Genomic DNA, 22440 nt, shown 5'->3' with positions numbered 1-22440 from the left:
GCCTCATGTAGGTAGAATCATACAGTGTTTGCCCTTTTGTGCCTGGCTTATTTCAGCGAACATAATGTCTGCAAGGTTCAACCATGTCTCAGCGTGTGCCAGTGTTTCCTCCCTTCTTAAGGCTGAATAGTATTCCCTGGTATGCATATACTCTATTTTGATTATTCATTCCTCTGTTGGTGGATCCACGGGTTGCTTGATATAGATATTTTTTGGAGGAAACTCCACTGGTTATTTGGTCAGGAAAATTATTTGTTGTTACATTCTTTGCATTGAAAGAAGTTATCACTCATTTTATATAAAAAGTATTCTGTGGTTCAAATAAAAAGAAATACTAAGGAAATTCATTCATAGAGATTGGCTTCTTTTGAAATAAATTCAATGTAAAGAAATTCTAGTAAATTCCACATGTTCTCTACATGATTCAAGAGAACAGTGATCTTTGAAACTTCCTAAGAGAGCAATGAATGGTAAGGACAGTAAGAAGATAATGGGTCCCACCTTTTGACCAACAGTCACAAGTATGTGACTTTGAGACCATGGGAAAAGGAATTACTGAATTAGAAGACAAACTAAAAAAAAAAAAAAAAATTATCCCCTGCACAGTGGAAACTGGAGAAGAAAACAGAACTTTTTAAAACCCAGAAATCTAATTTATGAACAATAGATGTTTCTAAAAAACAAAATAGAGAAACATAATAACCAATGGAAAAAAAAAAGAAAACATTTTCTGATCTAAAATATATATACCTAATTAAAATTGAAATTGCTCGTATGTCAGATAGCTGAAATTGATATAATAAAATATATATGTAAGTTCATAGTAAAAAAAATTTAGTAGACACATAAATAAGAAAAAAGAATAATCCAATACACAGCAGGCTTCTAGAACTACATAGTCCTTACCATTCATTGCTCTCTTATAAGGTTTTAAAGATAAAATGTTCTCTTGGATCATGTTGAGAGCACATGTGAAATTTCCCCAAATTTCCTTCAGTTTATTGCATTGAATTTACTCCAAAAGGAGCTGAGGAGTTTCTGGAGGAAGAATTTTTGAACTGAAGAATGCTATAAACAAACAGGAGAAACAGTTGGACGCCTGGGAAACGGCAAAGGCCAAGAAAATTTGAATGTTCTCTTCACAGCACTAAGATGTGCTTGGTAAGATGTATATTTAAAGGGAAAAAAAAATTGTTCTCTTCCATACTAGCTGTCAGTGATGTATGACTATGTCGAATACAGACATTCTCAAGCATGTAAAAATAGAGAAATCACCCATGTCAAAGATAGGATTTCAGGACTGAGAAAACTGTGGATGGCAGAAACTGGTAGTGAATAAGGAAACTAGTTACCTATAAAGAGATATGCTGAAATGATTGCGAGGGTGTATTATTATTTTATTACTTAAATATATATTGAATGACTTATTGCACCAATTAGCTAAATAAAAAGTAAAGAAGTATTCTTTAACACTTATTTTTAAAAACATTCCAAGCCCAGCACAGTGGCTCATACCAGTAATCCCAGAACTTTGGGAGGCCAAGGCGAGTTAATCACTTGAGGTCAGGAATTTGAGATGAGCCTGGCCAACATGGTAAAACCCCGCCTCTACCAAAAATATAAAAAATTAGCTGGGCATGGTGATGGGCAGCGGTAATCCCAGCTACTCAGGAGGCTCAGGCAGGGGAATCACTTGAACCCAGAAGGCAGAGGTTGCAGTGAGCCGAGATCATGCCACTGCACTCCAGCCTGGGTGACAGAGCGAGACTCTGTCTCAAAAAGAAAAAAAAAAAAGATTTCAAATATAAACATCTTGAGTTCAGATGTGTAACTTTCAGCTCCAGCATCCAATTTAGTGGTCAAACTCTGGGAGAAAAAAAAAGACTTTTCTTCAGGTAAAAGTCTTGAGAAAAAGTAAATTCTTACTTCCCAAGGATCTCACAGAGCCAGCATGAGTAAAGTTCGTCTAACCTGTAAGCAGGTGAATGAATGTGGTAGCACAGAGCCATTTGAGCAGGTCAGAGATACCTAGGACTGGGCTCTTCCCGTCCCTGGCCTCATCCAACACTGTGAGACCCAGGCTAGGGAGACAGGCAGCCCAAACCTGTCTCCTCCCCACACCAACTACATTTTCAAAACTGTTCTGAAGGCAGAATATTCTACTACCAGTGCATTTTAACCTTCTTGCTCTATTAGCAAAGGGAAGTTCAGGTTGATGAGCAAGTGGATTAACTATGATCAGTTCATTTATTTTGCTTGAAAACACACAGTAACACTAAACCCAGGAGCAAAGCCCTCAAAATGCGCTTACTCACGAGTTTGCGGTTCACTCTGTGACCTGGTTCTGCCCCCTCACAATAATTAATCTCAGGTTCTGGTAGATCATTAGATCCCACTTCTTTCAACCATCTAAACTAGGTGAAGGTGTCCCTGGATTTAAGGTGCTGTAGCTTCAGACAGGACTGGTGCTTTTAGATAAGGGGTGTTCTCCATTGCTGTTTCCTAAAAGAGTCCAAAAAATTAGAATCAAATCCTTGCATGTGAATTCACAGAGATAACATTTTTTTTCTCCTTGTGAGTTTTTCCTATGTTACTTACAGCAAAGATGGCAGAGCCCTTAAGTTAATGAAGTCCCCAGGCATGTTGCCAGGGTGTAAAGGCCCTTATCTGTGCGCTCTGCCAAAGGGAAGTCGGAATTATCAAGCAGCCCCAGGATCAAAGGGAAGTCTGATCCTGGGGACTTTCCTATGCCTCCCCCAGGGCTATGGATAATTTCCCTGCCTGTATTCTTCACTGAAACTATCTTTTAGGAGAAATGGCTGCTGTGGCAGAACCCAAAGATGACTGCATTTCCAAGGAGGTTAGTAGACCCTTAGCATTAATGCCCAGCTTATGGGTACAATGCAGTTACATATCCAAATTGATACATTTACATATAGTCACTAATAAATAGTTGCTGTTTTTAAGAGTTGAGTTTAATTGGAAACCATTTAATTTTATTGGCCAAGTATATAATATGTATATATGTGTGTTACACTTTCAGATTAAAAAAAAAAAAAAAACTTGCTTGCTTAAAATTGTCAACATTGCATTTTTGTAATCTAGTTATTGTAATCTAATCATTTTCTTTCTAGACCCTTCATTTCTAGAAATGTCTAAGTCTCTTTAGTTTGCCATTTGTTAAGGACTTAGAGAGCCAGTATGAGGTGATTTTGCTCTCCTGTGTGCCCAGTGACTAGTGGATGAGGGGAGAGGAGAGGATTTGTCAGGAATAGGATTATTTAAGAGCAGGAGAACCTAACTTTTCAGAGAGTAGCCTGTAACAAAGCTATCTGGAACAATCTTGTGGTTTATGAGCGGAACTCCCTCAGATAACTTGCCTTAGAAAGATTCTGCATTGTCCGCTCAGACGTCCCAAATACACGTGGTTAAAAGCCTTTGCACTTTGGGCCAGGTGTAGTGGCTCATGTGTGTAATTCCAGTACTTTGGGAGGCCAAGGCCGGTAGATCACTTGAGATCAGGAGTTTGAGACCACCCTGGCCAACATAGTGAAACCCTATCGCTACTAAAAATTCAAAAACTTAGCTGGGTGTGGTGGTGCGTGCCTGTAATCCCAGCTACTCAGGAGGCTGAGGCAGGAGAATAGCTTGAACCCAGGAGGCGGAGGTTGCAGTGAGCCAAGATTGTGCCATTGCACTCCAGCCAGGGCCACAGAGCGAGACTGTCTTAAAAAACAAAGAAACAAAATAAAACACCCTTTGCACTTTGAACAGGAAAGAAAATAGGGACAACCTACCTTCCAGACATGGAACATGAGGTAGTCACTGCATATGGTGGGGAGGGGCATGTGTCCTTGCTCACACAAGCACTGTGTTAGACTAACAGGCATAGCAAGTTAAGAGCACAACTGTATTCAAAGAAAACTGGACTGAAATGCCTGCTCTCCTGTTTGCTGGCTGTGTGCATTTGAGAAGGGGAAAGGCACTGCTTCAGGTTAATAGGATACCCAACCCCAACAGTTGTAGAGGAAATTTTTGCCTCCATCTTCTGTGCACTTAGTCCCCACTCATGAAATATATCCTGGAATAATAAAGGGAACAAATGGAATAAATACATGGATAATATCATTTGTCTCAGTTTGTACTTCTATTTACGTTGCACAAATTAAAGTTGCACTAATGCTTTCCTCATTCATTTAGTAAGCACTTATTGCCAAATTCTAAAGAGAATACCCCATGGCCCCGTTTTTCCTAAACAGTAGCCAAAACACTGAAATGGGGCGTTACAGCCCCTGGCCGTCAGGATTGTTCACATAGTAGCGTCCAGAAATGGGAGTTATGGGTCCTGAGCTCTGTCCTCTATGAGTCTAATCCCATGTGAACGCAGACAAAAATTGTCCACCGCTGTTCTTGTTATCCAAAGTCACACTCTAATACAGGGCTTAAAGATAATTCAGTTGTGATTCTTGATGGTTTCCATATTCCTATGCAAGAGACATCCCATCCCACACCCAGGCTTTTCAGTTCCTAGTGTCATCCCACCTCAGCCATCAACCCCTGCAGCTCTACTGTAGGACTCCACCACACCAATACCTGCATCGCTTGCAAACTCAGCTCCAAGTACACCACTCTCAGACTCCCACCTCCACCTTTGCAGCTCCCTTCCCACCCCCAGCCCAGGGATCCTAACTGCATGCGCCCACTGCATTTCCCCTCCCTCGTCATATAACACCGTGATCCATCGCTTACTCCTGCAACCCCCATCACTCTCACCCAGCAAAATCCCACCCTCATTAAACTTATTTCTCTGTCCACTCTTTAGTTGCTTCCAGGCAGCAGAAGAGTGTTCCTTTGATCTTATGACCACAGATCTCAAGGACCCTTTAAAGTTCACTCCCAGAAGTGCTGCACCTCTCTGATGTGGAGAGAAGGCTGCTTTACACTTTCATTTTCCTCACACCTGCAGTACCCTTCCCTCTTTCACTGAGAAAATGAAGGCAGTAAGAACACACCCAGCCTGCCTGCACACAGACTCCCATGCTGTGCCTCCTTCCAGTGACAACTATCTCAAGCCAGCCTCTCCATTTGCACAGAGGATCCTGTCCCATCTTGTCTTTAGGCAGCCTTGATCCTGAAAGTAGCCCCTCCTTCTGCATAACCCACTTTCCTCTGCGCTCAATCACTTCCATCGCATTACATAACAGTTCTGCTCAGAACTCGCCAGTGGCTTTTTCACACATCATTCCTGGTGGTCTGCCCTTGCCAGACATGGCCTCGTTCCTTTCAACCTAATTCCAGTCTCAAGCCTCCTCTTTTTGACCCTTGAATACAGCAAGATGATTCCTCCCTCAGGGCCCTGCACTTCAGGTTTCTCTGCTTGGGACAGTTCCCCCAAATGTATAATTCACTCGCTCCCCCCGTTTAGGTCTTTATCCCACATGTCACCTCCTGGGAGAGACTTTCCATAACCACTCTATCTAAAATATTCTCCACACAGCTCTCCATTTTCTCCAATCACTATTTTCATTCATGGTGCTCATGTTGTAATTGTTTGCCTCCCTCCTAAAGGGCAGCCTCCAGGGGCAGGGATGTACCTACCTGTCCTCTTCAGGGCTGTTCCCCATCACCCACCAGAGCAGTACCTGGCACACAGCAGGTAGCCCATAAAACATTTGTATCCAACGAACATGAGTTATGCTGTGGCCCAACCACTTAATAACTTGGTGGTCTTGGGCCTCAACTTCTCTTTTGTTAAGACAAGGTCTCACTCTGTAGCCCAGGCTGGAATACAGTGGTGTTATCAGGTCCACTGCAACCTTGATCTCCTGTGCTCAAGCAATCCACCTGCCCCCAGTCTCCTGAGTAGCTAGGACTGCAGGCATGTGCCACCACAACCCAGCTAATTTAAAAAAAAAAATTATTTAATTTTTGTAGAGATGGACAGTCTTGCTTTGTTGCCCACACTGGTCTCAAACTCCTGGACTCAAGTGATCCTCCTGCCTTGTCCTCCCAAAGGGCGGAGATTACAGGACTGAGCCACTGTGCCCAGCCTCTTGGAGTTTCTTCAGCTGAACATTACCTTTGTAGGATTAATCCTTGCCGTGTTGTAGTTTCTCATTCTTTTGTGTGACTGTACCCGTTTATTTATTCTACTGTTGATGAACATTTGGGTTTAGTGTTGCTGCTATGAATATTTTTACGCATTTTTTTGGTGAATATATGTGATTTACTTTCCCCAAACAAAGTTTTGCTCTTGTTGCCCAGGCTGGAGTGCAGTGATGCGATCTCAGCTCACTGCAACCTCCGCCTCCCAGGTTCAAGCAATTCTCCTGCCTCAGCCTCCTGAGTAGCTGGGATTACAGGCACCCACCACCACGTCCGACTAATTTTTTGTATCTCTAGTAGAAACATGGTTTCACCATGTGGCCAGGCTGATCTCAAACTCCTGACCTCAGGTGACCCACCTGCCTCGGCCTCCCAAAGTGCTGGGATTACAGGCATGAGCCACCGGGCTCAGCCAATATATGTGATTTTTGATGAGTATATAATTAGGTGAAATTATTACGTCATGGTTTATGCATATGATAATTTTTAGTAGATTCTGCTAAAGTTTTACAAAGTGGCTTTAGAAATTTACACTTCCACCAGCAGTGTATGAGAGTCCAGTTTTTCCACATCCTTGCCAACACTTTGTGTGTCTTTTTATTTTTAGTTGTGAAAGGGTGTGTAGTAGTATTGCAGTATAACCTTAATTTGTATCTTCCTGATGATTAATGAAGTTGAACATTTTTTCATGTTAAGGACCCCAGTTTTATTGGCCATTGGATTCCTGCTTTTGTGAAGTGTCTGCAAAATCTTTTGTCCTTTTTTCCCATTGGGCTATTTACTTTTTTCATGTTAATTTGTAGTTCTTTGAGTACTCTGGATATAGTTGTTTGTTATATATCTTCTATCTGTGGATGGCATTTTAGAATCTTGGTGCTGTGTTGAATTAAAGTTCTTACTTTTATTTATTTATTTATTTATTTATTTACTTCGAGACAAGAGTCTTGCTCTGTTACCGAAGCTGGAGGGCAGTGGCTTGATCACAGCTCACTGCAGCCTTGAACTCCTGGGCCCAAGCAATTCTCCCACCTCTGCCTCCTGAGTAGGTAGCTAGGTCTACAGGCACATAGTATCATGCATGGCTAATTTTTTTTTTTTTTTAAGACAGAGTCTTGTTCTTTCACCCAGGCTGGAGTGCAGTGGTGCGATCTTGGCTCACCGCAACCTCCGCCTCCCAGGTTCAAATGATTCTCTGTCTCAACCTCCTGAGTAGCTGGGATTACAGGCATGTGCCACCATGCCCAGCTAATTTTTGTATTTTTAGTAGAAGTGGAGTTTTACCATGTTGATCGGGCTGGTTGCAAACTCTTGGCCTCAGGTGATCCACCTGCCTCGGCCTCTTAAAGTGCTGGCTGCTATTTTTCTTTGTATATTTATTTTGTAGAAATGAGGTTTCACTATGTTGCCTAGCCTGGTCTCAAACTCCTGGCCTCAAGCAGTCTTCCTGCCTTGGCCTCCCAAAGTGCTATGATTACAGGTGTGAGCCACCACACCCAGCCGAGCCTCAAATTCTAGATTTTTAGTGATATGGATTGGTGATAAAAATAGGAGCCCCTTTGGAGGACAGTGGAAAGTGTGTCTGAGGACGCGGTGAAACAATGCCTGTGATGCTCTCAGCACTTGCCCCATGTAGGGTAACTACCCAGTAAAAGTTAATTAGTACTGTTTTGTGAGCTTTTCTATGATGTTTCTCTCTGGGACTACTCCAGCTCTCTGGTTACAAAATACATGGATTTCAATATCATAGAGAAGCTAAATGTATATTTGGACAATATATAGAAAACTAGAAAGTGTAAAAATCAATGAGTTACTGCCTATAATCAAGAGCTTAGTCCCTCATTCAAGATATTTCTTTTAAAGAAATTTATTGACCCTAGAATAGTATCTGTGAGATGAATAGACGGTGGATCTACCCCACCAGATGGATGGATGGATGTAGAGGGAGCAGTTGTATAAATGAGTGAATTGAGAAGATGGATTGTGAGTGGTTCAAAATGATGACTGAAATGTGGATTTCTTTTTTTATTATTTTACTTTAAGTTTGGGGACACATGTGCTGAACTGCACGTTTGTTACGTAGGTTTACATGTGCCACAGTGGTTTGCTGCACCCATCAACCCATCGTCTAGATTTTAAGCCCCGCATGCATTAGATATTTGTCCTAATGCTCTCCCTCCCCTTGTCCCCCACCCCCCAACAGGCCCCAGTGTATGATGTTCCCCTCCCTGTATCCATGTGTTGTCATTGTTCAACTTTCACTTATGAGTGAGAACATGTGGTATTTGGTTTTCTGTTCTTGTGTTAGTTTGCTTAGAAAGATGGTTTCCAGCTTCATCCATGTCCCTGCAAAGGACATGATCTCATTCTTTTTTGTGGCTGCATAGTATTCCATGGTGTATATGTGCCACATTTTCTTTATCCAGCCTATCACTGATGGGCATTTGGATTGGTTCCAAGTCTTTGCTGTCATAAACAGTGCTGCAATGAACATCCGTGTTCATGTGTCTTTATAGTAGAATGATTTATAATCCTTTGGGTATATGCCCAGTAACAGGATTGCTGGGTCAAATCTATTTCTAGATCCTTGAGGAATTGCCACACTGTCTTCCACAATGGTCGAACTAATTTACACTCCCACCAACGGTGTAAAAGTGTTCCTTTCCAGCTGTAGTCCCAGCTGCTTGGGAGTATGAGGCAAGAGAACCAATTGAACCAGGGAGGCAGAGGTTGCAGTGAGCTGAGATTGCACCACAGCACTCCAGCCTGGGTGACAGAGTGAGACTCTCTTTCAAAAAAAAAAAAAAATTCATGTATAAGTAGACTCACACAGTTCAAACACATTGTTCAAGAGTCAACTGTAATTTAATCAGACTTACTATTGGTTACTTCTAAAGCGCAAGTGAGTGTTGTTTTTTGGGTTCTCCACATACCCTCTAGAAACATGGAAGGATGTAGGCATGAGGTTCTTAGATTGTGACCAGTATTTAATGAAAGATTAACTCACTCATCCCATACTCCAGAAACCCGTGGGTAGCAGGAAGCTCCAGGGTCACCTCTGGAGGGAATGTGGCAGCCACTGCAGGAAGACAGGGCCCCGAGATGCTGGTGTGCCTGGGACTGGCAGCAAGACCATCCTCAGAGCTTAGAGAGCTTTTCCTAAGTATCCCTGTGGCATGTCCCAGGAAAAAAGATGCTACATTAGCAAGAAAAAAATACATCTTTGCCTGCAACTTAAATATATTTTTAGATGGGAATACAACTCAGAAATTTTAAAGCAAGTCAGTGAGGGGGAAAAGGTTTGCGTTTTTTTAAAAAATCATCTTCCAGGCAACTTTTCATTTAGTGAGGAGTAAATATTATCACATTTTCACCATTACACTCACATGGATGAGCCACATCCATTCTTGTTTGGATTATCCCTCAAAATTGCTCATCTATTCAGTGAGAGGGAGTGGGTGGCTAGAAGCACTCTATGCAAAATGCAGCCCTTGTCTTCACTAAGCAGACTGTCTGACCCAGATGGAACAGCAACCGACACATTTCCTATAATTTCATTCACCCAGAGGCTTTGCAGTTGATTGGTTTAATCACTATTTTAAAAAGTAGAATCAAAGCGGTTTTCCCCTCGAACCTCATATGCTTAGATGCAAAGAGCTAACTCTTGTCACTCCTGCATCTTTAACTGGACTTGGTGATAAAAGACAAAACCCAGGTCTGGAAAGACAGTAACTATAAGAAGTTTCATAACTTGTAGGAAGAAGATCCTGAATTCAAAGAAATGGCTTCAGCCAAAAGGGCGTCTCTCTTTCCCTCAACACCCTCTTCCAATTGGTCACCAGGTTCTATCCATTTTATCACTTGGCAGTCTCTGCTCTCCCCTTCTCTCCCCTCCTGCACACAGACAGGGCCCAAGTCGTTGTTATCACTCAGAGATTGTTGCAGCTGCCTCCAAATTAGTCTCTCTACCTCTGTCTTATCCCCTCCAATTTTGTGATTCACATCCTTGAGTATACACTGGACTCACCTGGGCGCTTTAAAGAGGACAGATGTCCAGGTCCCACCCACTCCCCACCCCATCTGACTCACATGGTCTCAGTAAAGCCTAGGGCAGCCTCCATACCACGGCAGAGCCATCCCTCAGAGAGCTGGGGTGGAGGGCTGATCTCCATTCTAACAGAAGAGCAAGGCCACTTGCACAATTTGCGGTTTTTCAGAAAATGAAGACTGGTCACACTTCCCCAGGAGAAATATAACTGCTGTTCGTTCTACAATCAGGCAGATATTTCTCCCAAGGCAAAAGAATATGTTGAAAATGAGCTTTGGGTCATAAAGGAAATCGCTTAAAGAAGGTCATATGCATTTTCTATTTTGTTGTGTTACAAATTATCACAAAGTTAGCTCACAGGTATATAGGTCAGAAGTCCTGGGCGGTATGGCTGGATTCTCTGCTCAGTCTATTGCAAGGTGAAATACCTGAAGTCAATGTCAGCCAAGCTGAGTTCTTATCTGGAAGTTCTATGGGAAAGCCTGCTTTCAAGCTCATTCTTGTTGGCAGAATTCAGTTCCTTGTGGTTAGGACTGAAGTGCCTGTTTCCTTGCTGACTCAGCCAGGGGCCACCGTGGGTTCTTCACGCTGCCCACATTCCTTGCCACATGGTCCCCTCCATCTTCCAGCCAGCAATGGTATGTCAAACCCTTCTCACCTTGAATCTTTGGCTTCCTCTCTCTCTTTGACCTCTAGGCCCAGATTGAGTTTGTGTGATTAAGTCAGACTCTTATAATCTCTTTTTCTTAAAGTCAGCCATCCTAATCCCCGAGTAATTCACAGTCCCTGGGCACATATACCACAGATTTTCCTACAGTAAATCTTGGAGCCAATCTTAGAATCCTGCCTGCTGCAAAGGCTCAGAAGGGTCCCCCAGGCCTCCTGGTATTTAGAGGTTGAAGGTGGAGGAGGAAAGAGAAGAGCCAAGCCATCCCAACTCAGCCCAGAGTTTCTAACTACCCACACAATACAGGAACCCACTCCCAGGGATGTGCATAAACCCTGAAGAAGCAGTGCTATCCCGGCTCAAACAGCTGACCCTGTATGAGCTGCCAACCCTTGCCCCTAGATCCAGCCTGATCCCAAAGTAATCAGGGAGATGCTCCTACCCCACTGCCTGTTTCTCCTGTCTTCTAATGAAACTCTTCCAGAAATTCTGCCCCACGCACTTCCCCACCAGCGTCAGCCATGTCACCCTTCATTTCAAGCTGTAAGCCCTCATCTCAGGTCCATGGGCTCTCAAATGAGCCCAGATGAGGGAGGAGTGTGTCCATCAGCTCCCTCATCTTGGCCAGCTGAAGGGTGCAGAAGCTAACAGAAGCTCACTGCACTCTGCTTTTATTTTTTTTATTTCACATAAGGACAGGTTTTGTTTACAAAATAATTAAAATAGCATCTTGACATGAATTCCTTAGAAAACAGGATAGAAACATAAGGCCAAGACTACCCACATATTAAATCAATCCCGATGAGTGTGGCATGCCAGGCAATGCATTTGTTTTTCCAAGGTGTGTATTTCAAATAGAGTCTGGATGAGCAGAAACCTGATCTGGCCACCTAGAAGGCACTGAGGCAGCTTTCAGATCTGCATTTTGGCCACATCTTTTCCTCACAGCCACTTTTTCTTGTCATGAAACCAACAGCCCTCATTCTTCCACTCCCTCTGGATCTCTCCCCACCACCAATCCCATTGCTCTCCCTCCCCTCCCCTCGCAGCCCCCAGCCAGCCGCTTCCTTTGAGCTGGCTTTGAATGAGTCAAGGTGTGGAAACAGAGTCATCATCACTCTTCCTGTTCTACCTTTTTCTAAGTCTTAGAGGATCCAGGTCTTTCTCTGTGGTCTTTATTCATCAAAACTACTACAGTATTGGTGTCTTTCTGATTAACGTACTCTGAGCTTCCTAGAGTTTGAAGGAGAAAGTATGTTTTAAATACTTTTTACAAAGGGAACTTTTCTTCTTGCTTTTGCCTGTATGTTTATCTCATTCCACAACCAACCAGAGAAACAGGACCATCCATCTTCAGGTCTTTTATAGACTTGTAGTCATGCAGAAAATGCTAACAGCAGCAAGACATTTACGTAGGAAGCCTTTCCAAGCGATATAAATGTACTATACCGATAATTCATAGGTGTTAGACACAGACCAATGCTTTTTATTGGTTTTTAGCTTATGGTATATTTATAACTCTTCTAAGCTGGACCAAGTGATCTAATAAATGGCAACAGATTTTTCCTCCACTGTGAATGGAGCGTTCAGGATTCTGGGCTCTGGCCCCAGTTTGTCTGGTGTGACCAGTTACGTGACCTCATGGCCCCTTGATTGACCAGCTTATGCTTCACGTTTTCCATCTGTAAAGTAAGGAATCAGATATTAAAAAATCAGATAACATAATTCTTAATGATAGAAGTCTGAGGTTAAAAAACAAATACAATATAAATAACATTAGCCTGATTTAGAGCATGTGTGACACTTTTACACAAATTATGTCATTCAGTTCTCAGGAGAACTCAGTGAGATACGTTTTATTGTAATCTCCATTTGATGGAGAAAACAGAGCATTAGAGCAATCGATTGCCTCACCCGAACACAGACAGAGGAGGAGCTGGCAGAGAAAAGGACGTGCTGGTTCCAGCCTGGCTGCCTGTCAACACTATATCGTACACCTGCCTATGACCACCTCTGGAAATGCTCCCAGCCATCCATCCACTCCACATCCAGGAAATTTAAATCCACTCCTGAATTGTTTATCTCTTTGTAAAGAAGGAATAAAACATGGTTTGGTTATTGTGCAATATAATAATGGCCAGAGTCATATTTTTAGGTCAAATGTTTGGGGCAAGAACTGCAAATTCAAAAGCTTCTAGGGAGCCAGGTTAGTATTACACGTCATCAGACCTAAAATGCCATGGAGTTTCAGACCCACCATTGATTCTCATATTGCCAGGCTAGAAAAACTTGCTAATTTTAATTACAAGACACATCAGTGGTGTACCACATAACAATTGTCAAATGTGAAGCAGTGGGTGCTTAGAATTAAAGAAGCAGTCATAGGACACCTGGGGACGTGTGATGCTTCAGAAGAGGATGCTATTTCTCAGCCCCAGGGACTCACTGCTGGAAATTCTGGTTTTTTGTTTTTGTTTTGTTTGAGATTCACCCAGGCTGGAGTGCAATCTGGTGTAATCTCAGCTCACTGAAGCCTCAGCCTCCTGGGCTCAAGTGAGTCTCATACCTCAGCCTCCCGAGTAGCTGGGATTACAGGTGCGTACCACCGTGCCCGGCTAATTTTTTAATTTTTTTTTTTTGAGACGGAGTTTCGCTCTTGTTGCCCAGGCTGGAGTACAATGGCGCGATCTCGGCTCACCGCAACCTCCGCCTCCTGGGTTCAGGCAATTCTCCTGCCTCAGCCTCCTGAGTAGCTGGGATTATAGGCATGCGCCACCATGCCCAGCTGATTTTTTGTATTTTTAGTAGAGATGGGGTTTCGCCATGTTGGCCAGGCTGTCCTGGAACTCCTGATCTCAGCCTCCTAAAGTGCTGGGATTACAGGCACAAGACACTGCATCCAGCCAGCATTCTGATTTTTTAACAAGTCTAAAATCCACATTTTAAATGAATCTCCTGATTTATATATATATATATATATATATATATATATAATGTTAAAAATTAATTTTCTGAGCCAAAGAAAACCCACCAGTGTGCCATTCAGCCCACAGCCCAGCCTTTCCTGTGCCAGGTGGGTGCCTCTTGATGGGTTTGAACCAGATAAGAATGATCGGCCTACAGAGTGGTGTGATGACCCCTTCACAGGCAGAGGGGACACCTGGCTGGATGATGGTCATCCAGACAAGAAAGAAGTGGGGCCTGGACCAAAGTGCCAGTAATGGGGATGCAAAAGAGTAGGTCATCGTTTCTGGAGGAAGATGCAGGCCTACACCCTAAAAACAAAAGCCTGTGTGGGCCAAGTGGTCACCAGAACCTAGTTCTCATGCTCAAAATCAGGGAAAGACAGTTTTGAGGGTTGATGAGGTTTAGTTACCATTCCATTACCATTTAAGAGAGGTAGACCCTTGAGAGTGGTACTTCTCAAAGTGTGGTCCCTCCACCACCAGCATCAACGTCACCTGGGAACTTGTTAGCAATTCAGACTGCTGGAGCCCTCCCCAGACTTACAGAATCAGTCCTTCTGGGAGTGGGCCTAGCAATGTGTTTTATCAAGCCCTGTAGGTGATTCTGATGCATGCTAAAGCTGGAGAACCTCTGCACTAGAGCAGATGCCACTCAACTGTTTTTTTAGGACTTGGTACAATCTGTGTCCTTACTTTTAGAACAGTCTGCACTACCCAAGAAGAACAGCTGTATAGCCAAAGAACCATCAGCGAAAATCTACTATTTGATTAATCTCAGCTAGCATTTTCATTTGCACACTGCTTCTCACCTTGTTGTTGTTGTTGTTGTTGTTTTAAAGAGACAAGATCTCATTGTCACCCAGGCTGGAGTGGAGTGGTGTGATCACGGCTCACTGCAGCCTTGAACTCCTGGGCTCAAGGGATCCTCCTACCTTAGCTGCCCAAGTAGCTGGGACTACAGGTGTGCACCACCACGCCTGGCTGAATATTTGTAGAGAAGGAGTCTCACAGTGTTGCACAGGCTGATTTTGATCTCCTGGCCTCAAGAGATCCTCCCACTTTGGCCTCCCAAAGCAGTGGGATTACAGGTGTCTGCCACCCACCCGGCCCCCTCATTACTTTTAGTAAGCTAAAAGCAGCAGTTCTTTGCCTGAAGCAGATTTCCTCTGTGTGCTAAAATCTTGCAGGCCTGTGTGGTGGAAAGCAATCAGAGTAAAGAAAATCGTTCCTAATTAACTCATTATTTCCAATTCGCACCATGAAAGCTATAAGAGAAATGCCTCATTTTCCATCCCCTCTCTTTTTCCCCATAGTGATTAGCATAAGATCCCTGAAATTGGGGAACCTGTGCCTCATCTTCAAGGCAGGAGTTGTGCAGTCTCTGGAAGCCGAAACACTCTATGAGTACCGTGAAATTCCAAAATAAAACATACTAAAAATAATGAGGGGGCTGGGTGGGTGGCAGACACCTTGGTGATGGTGGCATCAGAAAGCAAAGGGGGGCCATGCATGGTGGCTCATGCCTGGACTCCCAACACATGGGAGGCCAAAGCAAGAGAATCACTGGAGCCCAGGAGTTCCAGACCAGCCTGGACGATATAGTGAGAGCCCATCTCCACAAAAATTTTTTTAAAATTTGCCAGGCATGGTGGTACATACCTGCAGTCCCAGCTACTCATGAGGCTGAGGTAGGAGGACCACTTGAGCCTAGCTGGTCAAAGCTGCACTGAGCTATGATGATGCTAATGCACTCCAGCCTGGGCAGCATGTAAACAAAATACGAACAAAAGAGATGCAAGCAGCCAGGCTAGATCTGAGGAAATGGCCCCAGGGATTTAATAGACTCTGTGGAGTGGGAGTAGTGAGTTCTGAAGCTCTTGTTTTAAGTGTTTCAGACTAAACATTGGTTCATCTCAAGTGAATTTGGTGAAGTTGAGGCAGGCCAAGTCTCACTAACACAGGCCTCCATTACAACTGTCCCAGCACTGAGTGAGGAGCTAGGTTAAATATTAAAAGCTGATTGAACCAATGACCTTATACAAAGGCTGGAGTATAACAAAGAGCCCACCAAGAGTTTTGCCTAGGCTTTCCCTGGGCCTTGAAGCATGACAGGATAACAGAGGAATTCTTAACAGGACCCTTTTAGAATTAAACAAGCTTTATTGTGGGTCTGAAAAAACTCCCCAGGCTTCCACAAACAAGTTTATTGGGGTCTAAAGGAGCTCTCCAAACCTTTATAATTTAGCAGGAGACAAGGGTAATCACCCCAACACCTAGACCCATTTAGATTAAGTAAACTTACAGAGGCTCCGAAAGAAGGTCTTCAGGACTAAAAACTTATAGATTAAAAGAAGTTAATCACTTATGTCTTAGATGAATTCGCACTTACACATAGACGTACAGCTTAGAAGGTAGATAAGTTCTGGAAAACTTTGCAAATTTGAATTGGTCTGGTGATAATTTCCAGACATTCTCCCTGTAACCAGTTACAGAAATAAAAACTCTCTTCCTCCACAGTTCATCTGTATCTAGTTATTGGGCCACGTAATAGCAGCCTGATCCTCAGTTTGGTCCGAGAACAAAGTCATTGAATTGTCCTTAGCGCACTCCTGCGTTCACATTTGTAAGCAGGAGTGGGGGTGAATGATACCTAAAAACAGTTAAAATAGTGTGTATGGAAGAAATGGCTCTCTGCTTGGCACGTAATTGCCACTCACTGTGTTGTTTTCCCCACCCCTTTAATGGGTCTTCTAAGTCTTTCATCTCAAGTGTCCCTGAGGTTGGGGAGATTTCTTTAGGCTTCAGTTGACTTATGTTTCTTTTGTTTAGGCCTCTAAAGATGGCTTTGCCCTTTCAGTTTACAGGTCTTTCTGTTGGAGAACTTGAAATGTGCTGCCTCCAACAGCAAGTAGTTAGAATGACAGTCACATAATGAGCGTCTAGTAAGGAAATGCACTCAGCAGTGCCCTGTAAAGTGGGTAAGATGTGTTTATTTAACTACTATATGCTTATTTGAACATCTCAGAGATTTGGAGTTGGAAATGGAACTTGGGCCTTTGATTGGTTTGCTTTTTGGTTTCTGTTTCTTGTTCTTTTAAGGTGGCTTTGAGGCCTATCTGAATATTTAATAGACTTTGTCTTGGAGGTAAAAGATACTGAACTTTAGAGAAATCCCTGAATCTCTGATGCAAAGTGAAACTCATAATTCCCTACTTTTGGCTACTAACACACCACAGCTTAGATATTATTGATAATGTGATGATATTTTCACCTCAGTTTTAGGTTCCATTATCGTTATGGAGCCCTGTACTTTTCATTTATAGGCAAATCAACGTTTTCTGGGCCAGATAAATAAAGACTTAGTGACATAATGAATTTCAATCTCTGACATCACTGTTGACTTGATTGTTCTGTAACTAAAACAAACTTTGTCAGCATGTTTAGGGGAAATCACCCTGTAATCACTTGAGAGTAATTGTGGCTATGTAAATGGAGCTATCACATCGGAATTGAGTATAACATGGCCACACTCCTATTGGAAATGCCATGTACATTAAAGGAAGCAGCTCCGGTTTTTACCCAAAGGAAGTAAACCCAGGTCTGGGCCATTCCAGGAAGCAGCTTAGAAAGTTCTTTGAAATCTCCTTCTTTACCTTCCAAAAGGCATGCTCATTTGGCATTCAACTTTAGAATTCTTCATATTTGTTTTTAAAATAAAAATAATTTTACACAAAATTTTCAGTAGAATGATGCTCCTGGGCAGGCACCCTTGCCCCTGGGCATAGATGCTTACCTCTGGGAACAGAAGGCACCTGTCTGAGAAGGCCTGATGTCCTGGGAGGCTGGAAAACCGGGGATATAGGTCAACATGCATATATGACTGTGTGATTAGCTGCTGCTGTGTATTTTTAGCAAACCACTTCATCTTTCATGCAGTGATACTATGCAAAGAAAGGGTAGAATTTGAATAACACGCTGGAGAGTAAAGGCCAAGGGAGCCTCGTTAACTGAGCTATAGTCTCCAGACTGCTGAAACAGAAGATCCCCTGCCAGGGTGAAAAGAGCTGGTCTTCACACTCTCTTGCTGAATTGCAGTTTTAGGGGTGTGCAACAGTGGTGTGAATTCATGCTTACAACTTTTCAAAAGGCAATTGTAAAGAGAAAATGAGAATAGGAGTTGGAGAGACATCTGAATTAACCTCAAACCCCTTAATTTAACTCTAAGAGCTTCTCAGTACCCTGCAGAATCTTCTATGCCCCACAGTAGATTCAGTTTGGAATCTGTTAAACCATTTGCCAAGTAGGCTCTATTGTGGAAACATTTGGGTACAAGACATACACAGTGAAACTGCCAGAGCTTCGGCGGAGGGAGAGGGGCAACAGGACCCAGCACCAAGCAGTTAGAATGGCAGTCAGGCATCAGACAAGCCACAGAGCAAAGTGAGCTTGTCAGCCCTGAGAAGACAAGCCATCTCCCTGACAACAGGCCTACAGCCTCAGATTGCTCCAGGGTAAAACTGCTTGGGCTGAGTCTTCATGTCATTTTCACAGTCAATAAACTGTAAAGAGTCTGTGAGTACAGCACATTTCTCAATGTCAAACATGCTTCTGCAATGCATTTTGAGCAAGAATTCAGGATGTCAAAACTCCCTAAGACTGGGCAAACATTTTTACTTCCTGGAAAATGTTTATTATGGCTACTGTTCCCTCTATTTTTGTGTCATCAGTGTAGTGCTTAGATGACTTTGTAAATGATGTTAGGGAAAAGCCAAGAATTTAGGTAGAATTTCATGGAGACTTAAATGATGTTTGGAAAATATACTCTTTTTTCTTCTTCTTCTTCTTCTTCTTTTTTTTTTTTTTTTTTTTTNTGGTCTACAGACCTGTTTTTGATGCCTTAAAGATGAAGACACTTCTTTCTTTGTAAATACTCTGAATGCCAACAGAGGGATATTTAAATATGAAGAATCAAAATATGTATACTTTAAAAAGGAAGAAATAAATGTACCATCCTTTGTTATCATTGCATGTTAGAGCTCATTTCAGCTTAGCATGAAATATGCAGTTTAATCCTACACCTTTTTAAAAATATACAATGGAATACACATACTCTAGACTTATAATTCTATAAACTATAATTATTAAAATTATAGTTTTTGTTGTTCCCCCAAAGAACTTATATTCTCAGAAAGAGACAAGTTTGGAGTGGACATTTTTAAGTTAGAATTAGGAGCCAGAGGCTTTAGCCATTGATTGTAATTGTCCTGGTGGTGCAGTACAGCACTGTGAGGTGGCATGATCAGCCTGTGGAGAACTCCCACAGCTGTGTCTGGGCACAGGCTTGCAAGAGAAGAAAAGTTCACAACGTGAAGGAATTTGGAAGCCCTGATTATGCCATGAGGACTGGCTGTCTTCAGAGTTAAGAGTGTGATCTCTGAGGATGTGGTCTCTTGAGCCGATGGCTGATCTCCATTTCTTAGTGTCAGCCATCGATGGGAATAACAAACAGAAAGTAGGAAGGAGAGGGCCCTCCGATATAAAGAAAGTTAATTGTTACCAAAACGCCAGAGGTTTGTTCTAGGTCCCATTGCTCCATGCATAGAAAGCCAATCACTGCGACAACAAGTATTGCCAGGAAAGAAGGCTTTTTATTTGGGTGATGTTAACTGGGAGAATGGAGATAAGTTTCAAATCCATCTCCTTGACCAGCTAAAATTGGGGTTTATATATCAGGGAAGGAATGTAAAACAGGAATGAAGGAGGGGTCTAAGGAACTAAGGAAGACGAATGAGGGGTCTGACATCTCATGGTCTAGATGTGGGCATATGGTGAGTTTGAGTCCCTCACTTGAGAGTCAGTTTCCTGAGGAAGGAATTCCAATGAAACTGTAACTGCCCAAGGGGTTCACCTTGCCCACTACGTAGACAGAGCCAATTCATCAAGATGGGAATTGCAATAGAGAAAGAGTAATTCATGCAGAGCCAGCTGTGAGAGAGACTGGAATTTTGATGTTACTCAAATTCATCTCCTGGAACATTCAGGGAACAGAGTTTTTAAGGATAACTTTGTTGCGGGGGTGGGGAGGTGCAGGTAGCCAGTGAGCCAGGAGTGCTGATTGCTCAGAGATGAAATCATAGGGAGTCAAAGCTGTCTTCCTACAGTAAGTCAGTTCCTGAGTGAAGGCCACAAGATCAGATGAGCCAGTTTATTGTTCTTGGTGGTGCCAGCTGATGCTTCAAAGGCAGGGTCTGCAAAATATCTCAAGCACTGATTTTAGGAACAGTTTAGGGAGGGCCAGAATCTTGCAACCTCCAGCTGCATGACTCCTAAACCATAATTTCTAATCCTGTGGCTAATGTTAGTCCTACAAAGGTAGTCCAGTCCCCAGGCAAGAAGGAAGTCTGCTTTGGGAAAGGACTGTTACCATCTTTGTTTAAACTATAAACTAAGTTTCTCCCAAAGTTAGTTCAGCCAAGGCCCAGGGACGAACAAGGACAGCTTGGAATTTAGAAGAAAGATAGAGTCAGTTAAGTTAGATCTCTTTCACTGTCTCAGTCATAATTTGGCAAAGGCATTTTTAAGACAAATGTAAGGTTCAAGTTTTTATAACACTTCAGAACCCATGAGAGTTTTGACTTACCTGGCCATGTTTTACTCTGATTTCTATCAAATAAGACTCTAAGGGACAGACATGAGTCAAAGAGTTTGACAATCTCTTATCTGGTCTTATCCCATTCCATATGTCACTACATTGGTTGGATCCCTTTGCTGAACAGCCCAGTTTCCGTGAGATGTACATCACAGTTGGGCCTCAGGGCAGCCATACCAAGATCTGTCCACAAGCTGCAGCCAAGCTCACAGGCTCACCAGGAGTACCTGCTTGAGTTTGAAAAGATGAATAATAATCCCTTTGTACTCCTCTTGGCTGAAGCTGTGAGCCCTGTGATGCCCCATCATTACTCCTGGTCTCATATCAGGCAGGTTGATATGCATATCCAATCACAACTCTTATAGCATCAAGCATAGTAAGAGAAGAAAGAAAAAGGCTGAACCCACATAATCTACAAACAATGAGATTCTGAACAAGAGATTATGGACATTTTCATTTTTCTTTTCCTAGTACAGATTATCTTCTAAAAAATGGACACTGGATTTGCTTAACACCCAGAGTTTTAACATTATTTTTTGCAAACATACAACACATGCGAAGGTAAATAGGAAGAGTTATTCTGCCTTCAAATAAATTCTCAAAATCATTTCTGAATAGAACCTTCCTAGAAGACAATGGAAGCAAAAACTTTAGCTATTTTGATTGACCTATTACTAAATATTGAGCAATGATGGAAAAAAAACATTTTAGCAACATTATTTTCAAATACCTACTAGACTGCAGATAATCCATATAACAATTGTGTTCTGAAATTTCCCAGGAAGGCAGCTGCTTAATTAAGAGAGACCTCAGAAGAGCTGCTTAATGCCATGTTCAGGCTCCTCCCCAGCAGTTTCCTGGAAATCCCTAAATAATAATAAGTGGAGATGCAGCAGATCAACACTCTACTTTGCTAAATGGAAACACATTATAATTACAACAGTAAACATCTATTGACCTATCATTCTAAGGCCTTGGGCCCTGCTTTAATAAATACTTTTTGCAAATTTGAATGTGAAAAGACATTGTTTGCATAAGTAGTTACAAAGGGCCCTTTCTATTATAATAATTGTGTGTGTTGATTTCCATTTCCCTGAAAAGTACCCATCACCCCCACTAGCAGATCCTCTACTACTGGGAAAGACATTAGGTTGCTAGAAGCTTCTTTTAATCAATAGTTGCCCAGTGAAATCACTGTCTTCATTGCCTGTAGCTGGTAAAATAACTGTGAATAAGCATGATTGTGTTGAAGTGTGAATATCCATTTCAGTGCTTGTTTTGCTTGTCTCCCATTTTCTTTCTTTTTACAGATTTTTAAAGGCATTGGCTCTGATGAGACTGTCCAAGGACAAGGAAGTCGGAGGCTGATCAGCTTCTCTCTCTCAGGTATGTTTTGCTCCCCTAGAGGTCTTGTGGGGATAATAAGAATGTCAACCAAGAGTCAGGACACCTGCTTCCATTTCACTCTTACCTACAAGTCCCTCAACCTCTCTGTGCTTCAGTTTCTCAGTCCTTAAAGCAAAAATGTGCTTTAAATCTGTTCAATTCCAATTCCCCTTGACCACATAAGGATAATAGTTTAGGAAGTAAGAGATGTGAAAGCACACTGAGATAATGGGAACAGAGGCTGCAGTTCTACCTCTCCCCTAGGGCCACATAGCAGTAGTTGAGAGTATACAAAGGGACACAAGGACAGTAAGGAAAACCTGGGAAGAGAAGCAGCTATTCAACCCTTTGTCTAAAAAAAACCTCACATGGGGCACAATTGGCAAAATAGATAACTGAGCCACTCAAAAATGCACATTCATGGAAAAAAGAATCAGTGGAATCCAATTAAAGTCTGTTAACTAATAGTATTTTAGTTTAATATTTAAGAGTAAGTTAACATTTTAGTTTTCATGAATGTACCATCATATATTAATAATGGGGCAGACTGGGCAAAGGGTATGTGGGAAATCTTTGTATTATCTTTAGAACTCTTTTGTAAATCCAGAATTATTTTTAAATT

The 22440-nt window shown here is 42.4% G+C and overlaps 1 protein-coding gene across 10 annotated transcripts in view; it reads left to right on the top strand.

Annotated features, from left to right (window-relative positions):
• HECW1 (HECT, C2 and WW domain containing E3 ubiquitin protein ligase 1) overlaps positions 1 to 22440 on the top strand; it is a 453917-nt gene that overhangs the window by 268503 nt on the left and 162974 nt on the right. For all 10 annotated transcript variants that reach the window (XM_017515382.2, XM_017515378.2, XM_017515385.2 and 7 more), the window contains one exon: positions 21743 to 21818. In XM_017515382.2, the coding sequence (XP_017370871.1) occupies positions 21743 to 21818 (76 nt within the window). The remainder of the gene's footprint in view (positions 1 to 21742; positions 21819 to 22440) is intronic.

The sequence above is a fragment of the Cebus imitator genome, unplaced genomic scaffold (assembly GCF_001604975.1).
Source record: "Cebus imitator isolate Cc_AM_T3 unplaced genomic scaffold, Cebus_imitator-1.0 Scaffold548, whole genome shotgun sequence".
NCBI classification, from domain to species: domain Eukaryota; kingdom Metazoa; phylum Chordata; class Mammalia; order Primates; family Cebidae; genus Cebus; species Cebus imitator.
This window is presented reverse-complemented; position numbering and strand designations above follow the sequence as displayed.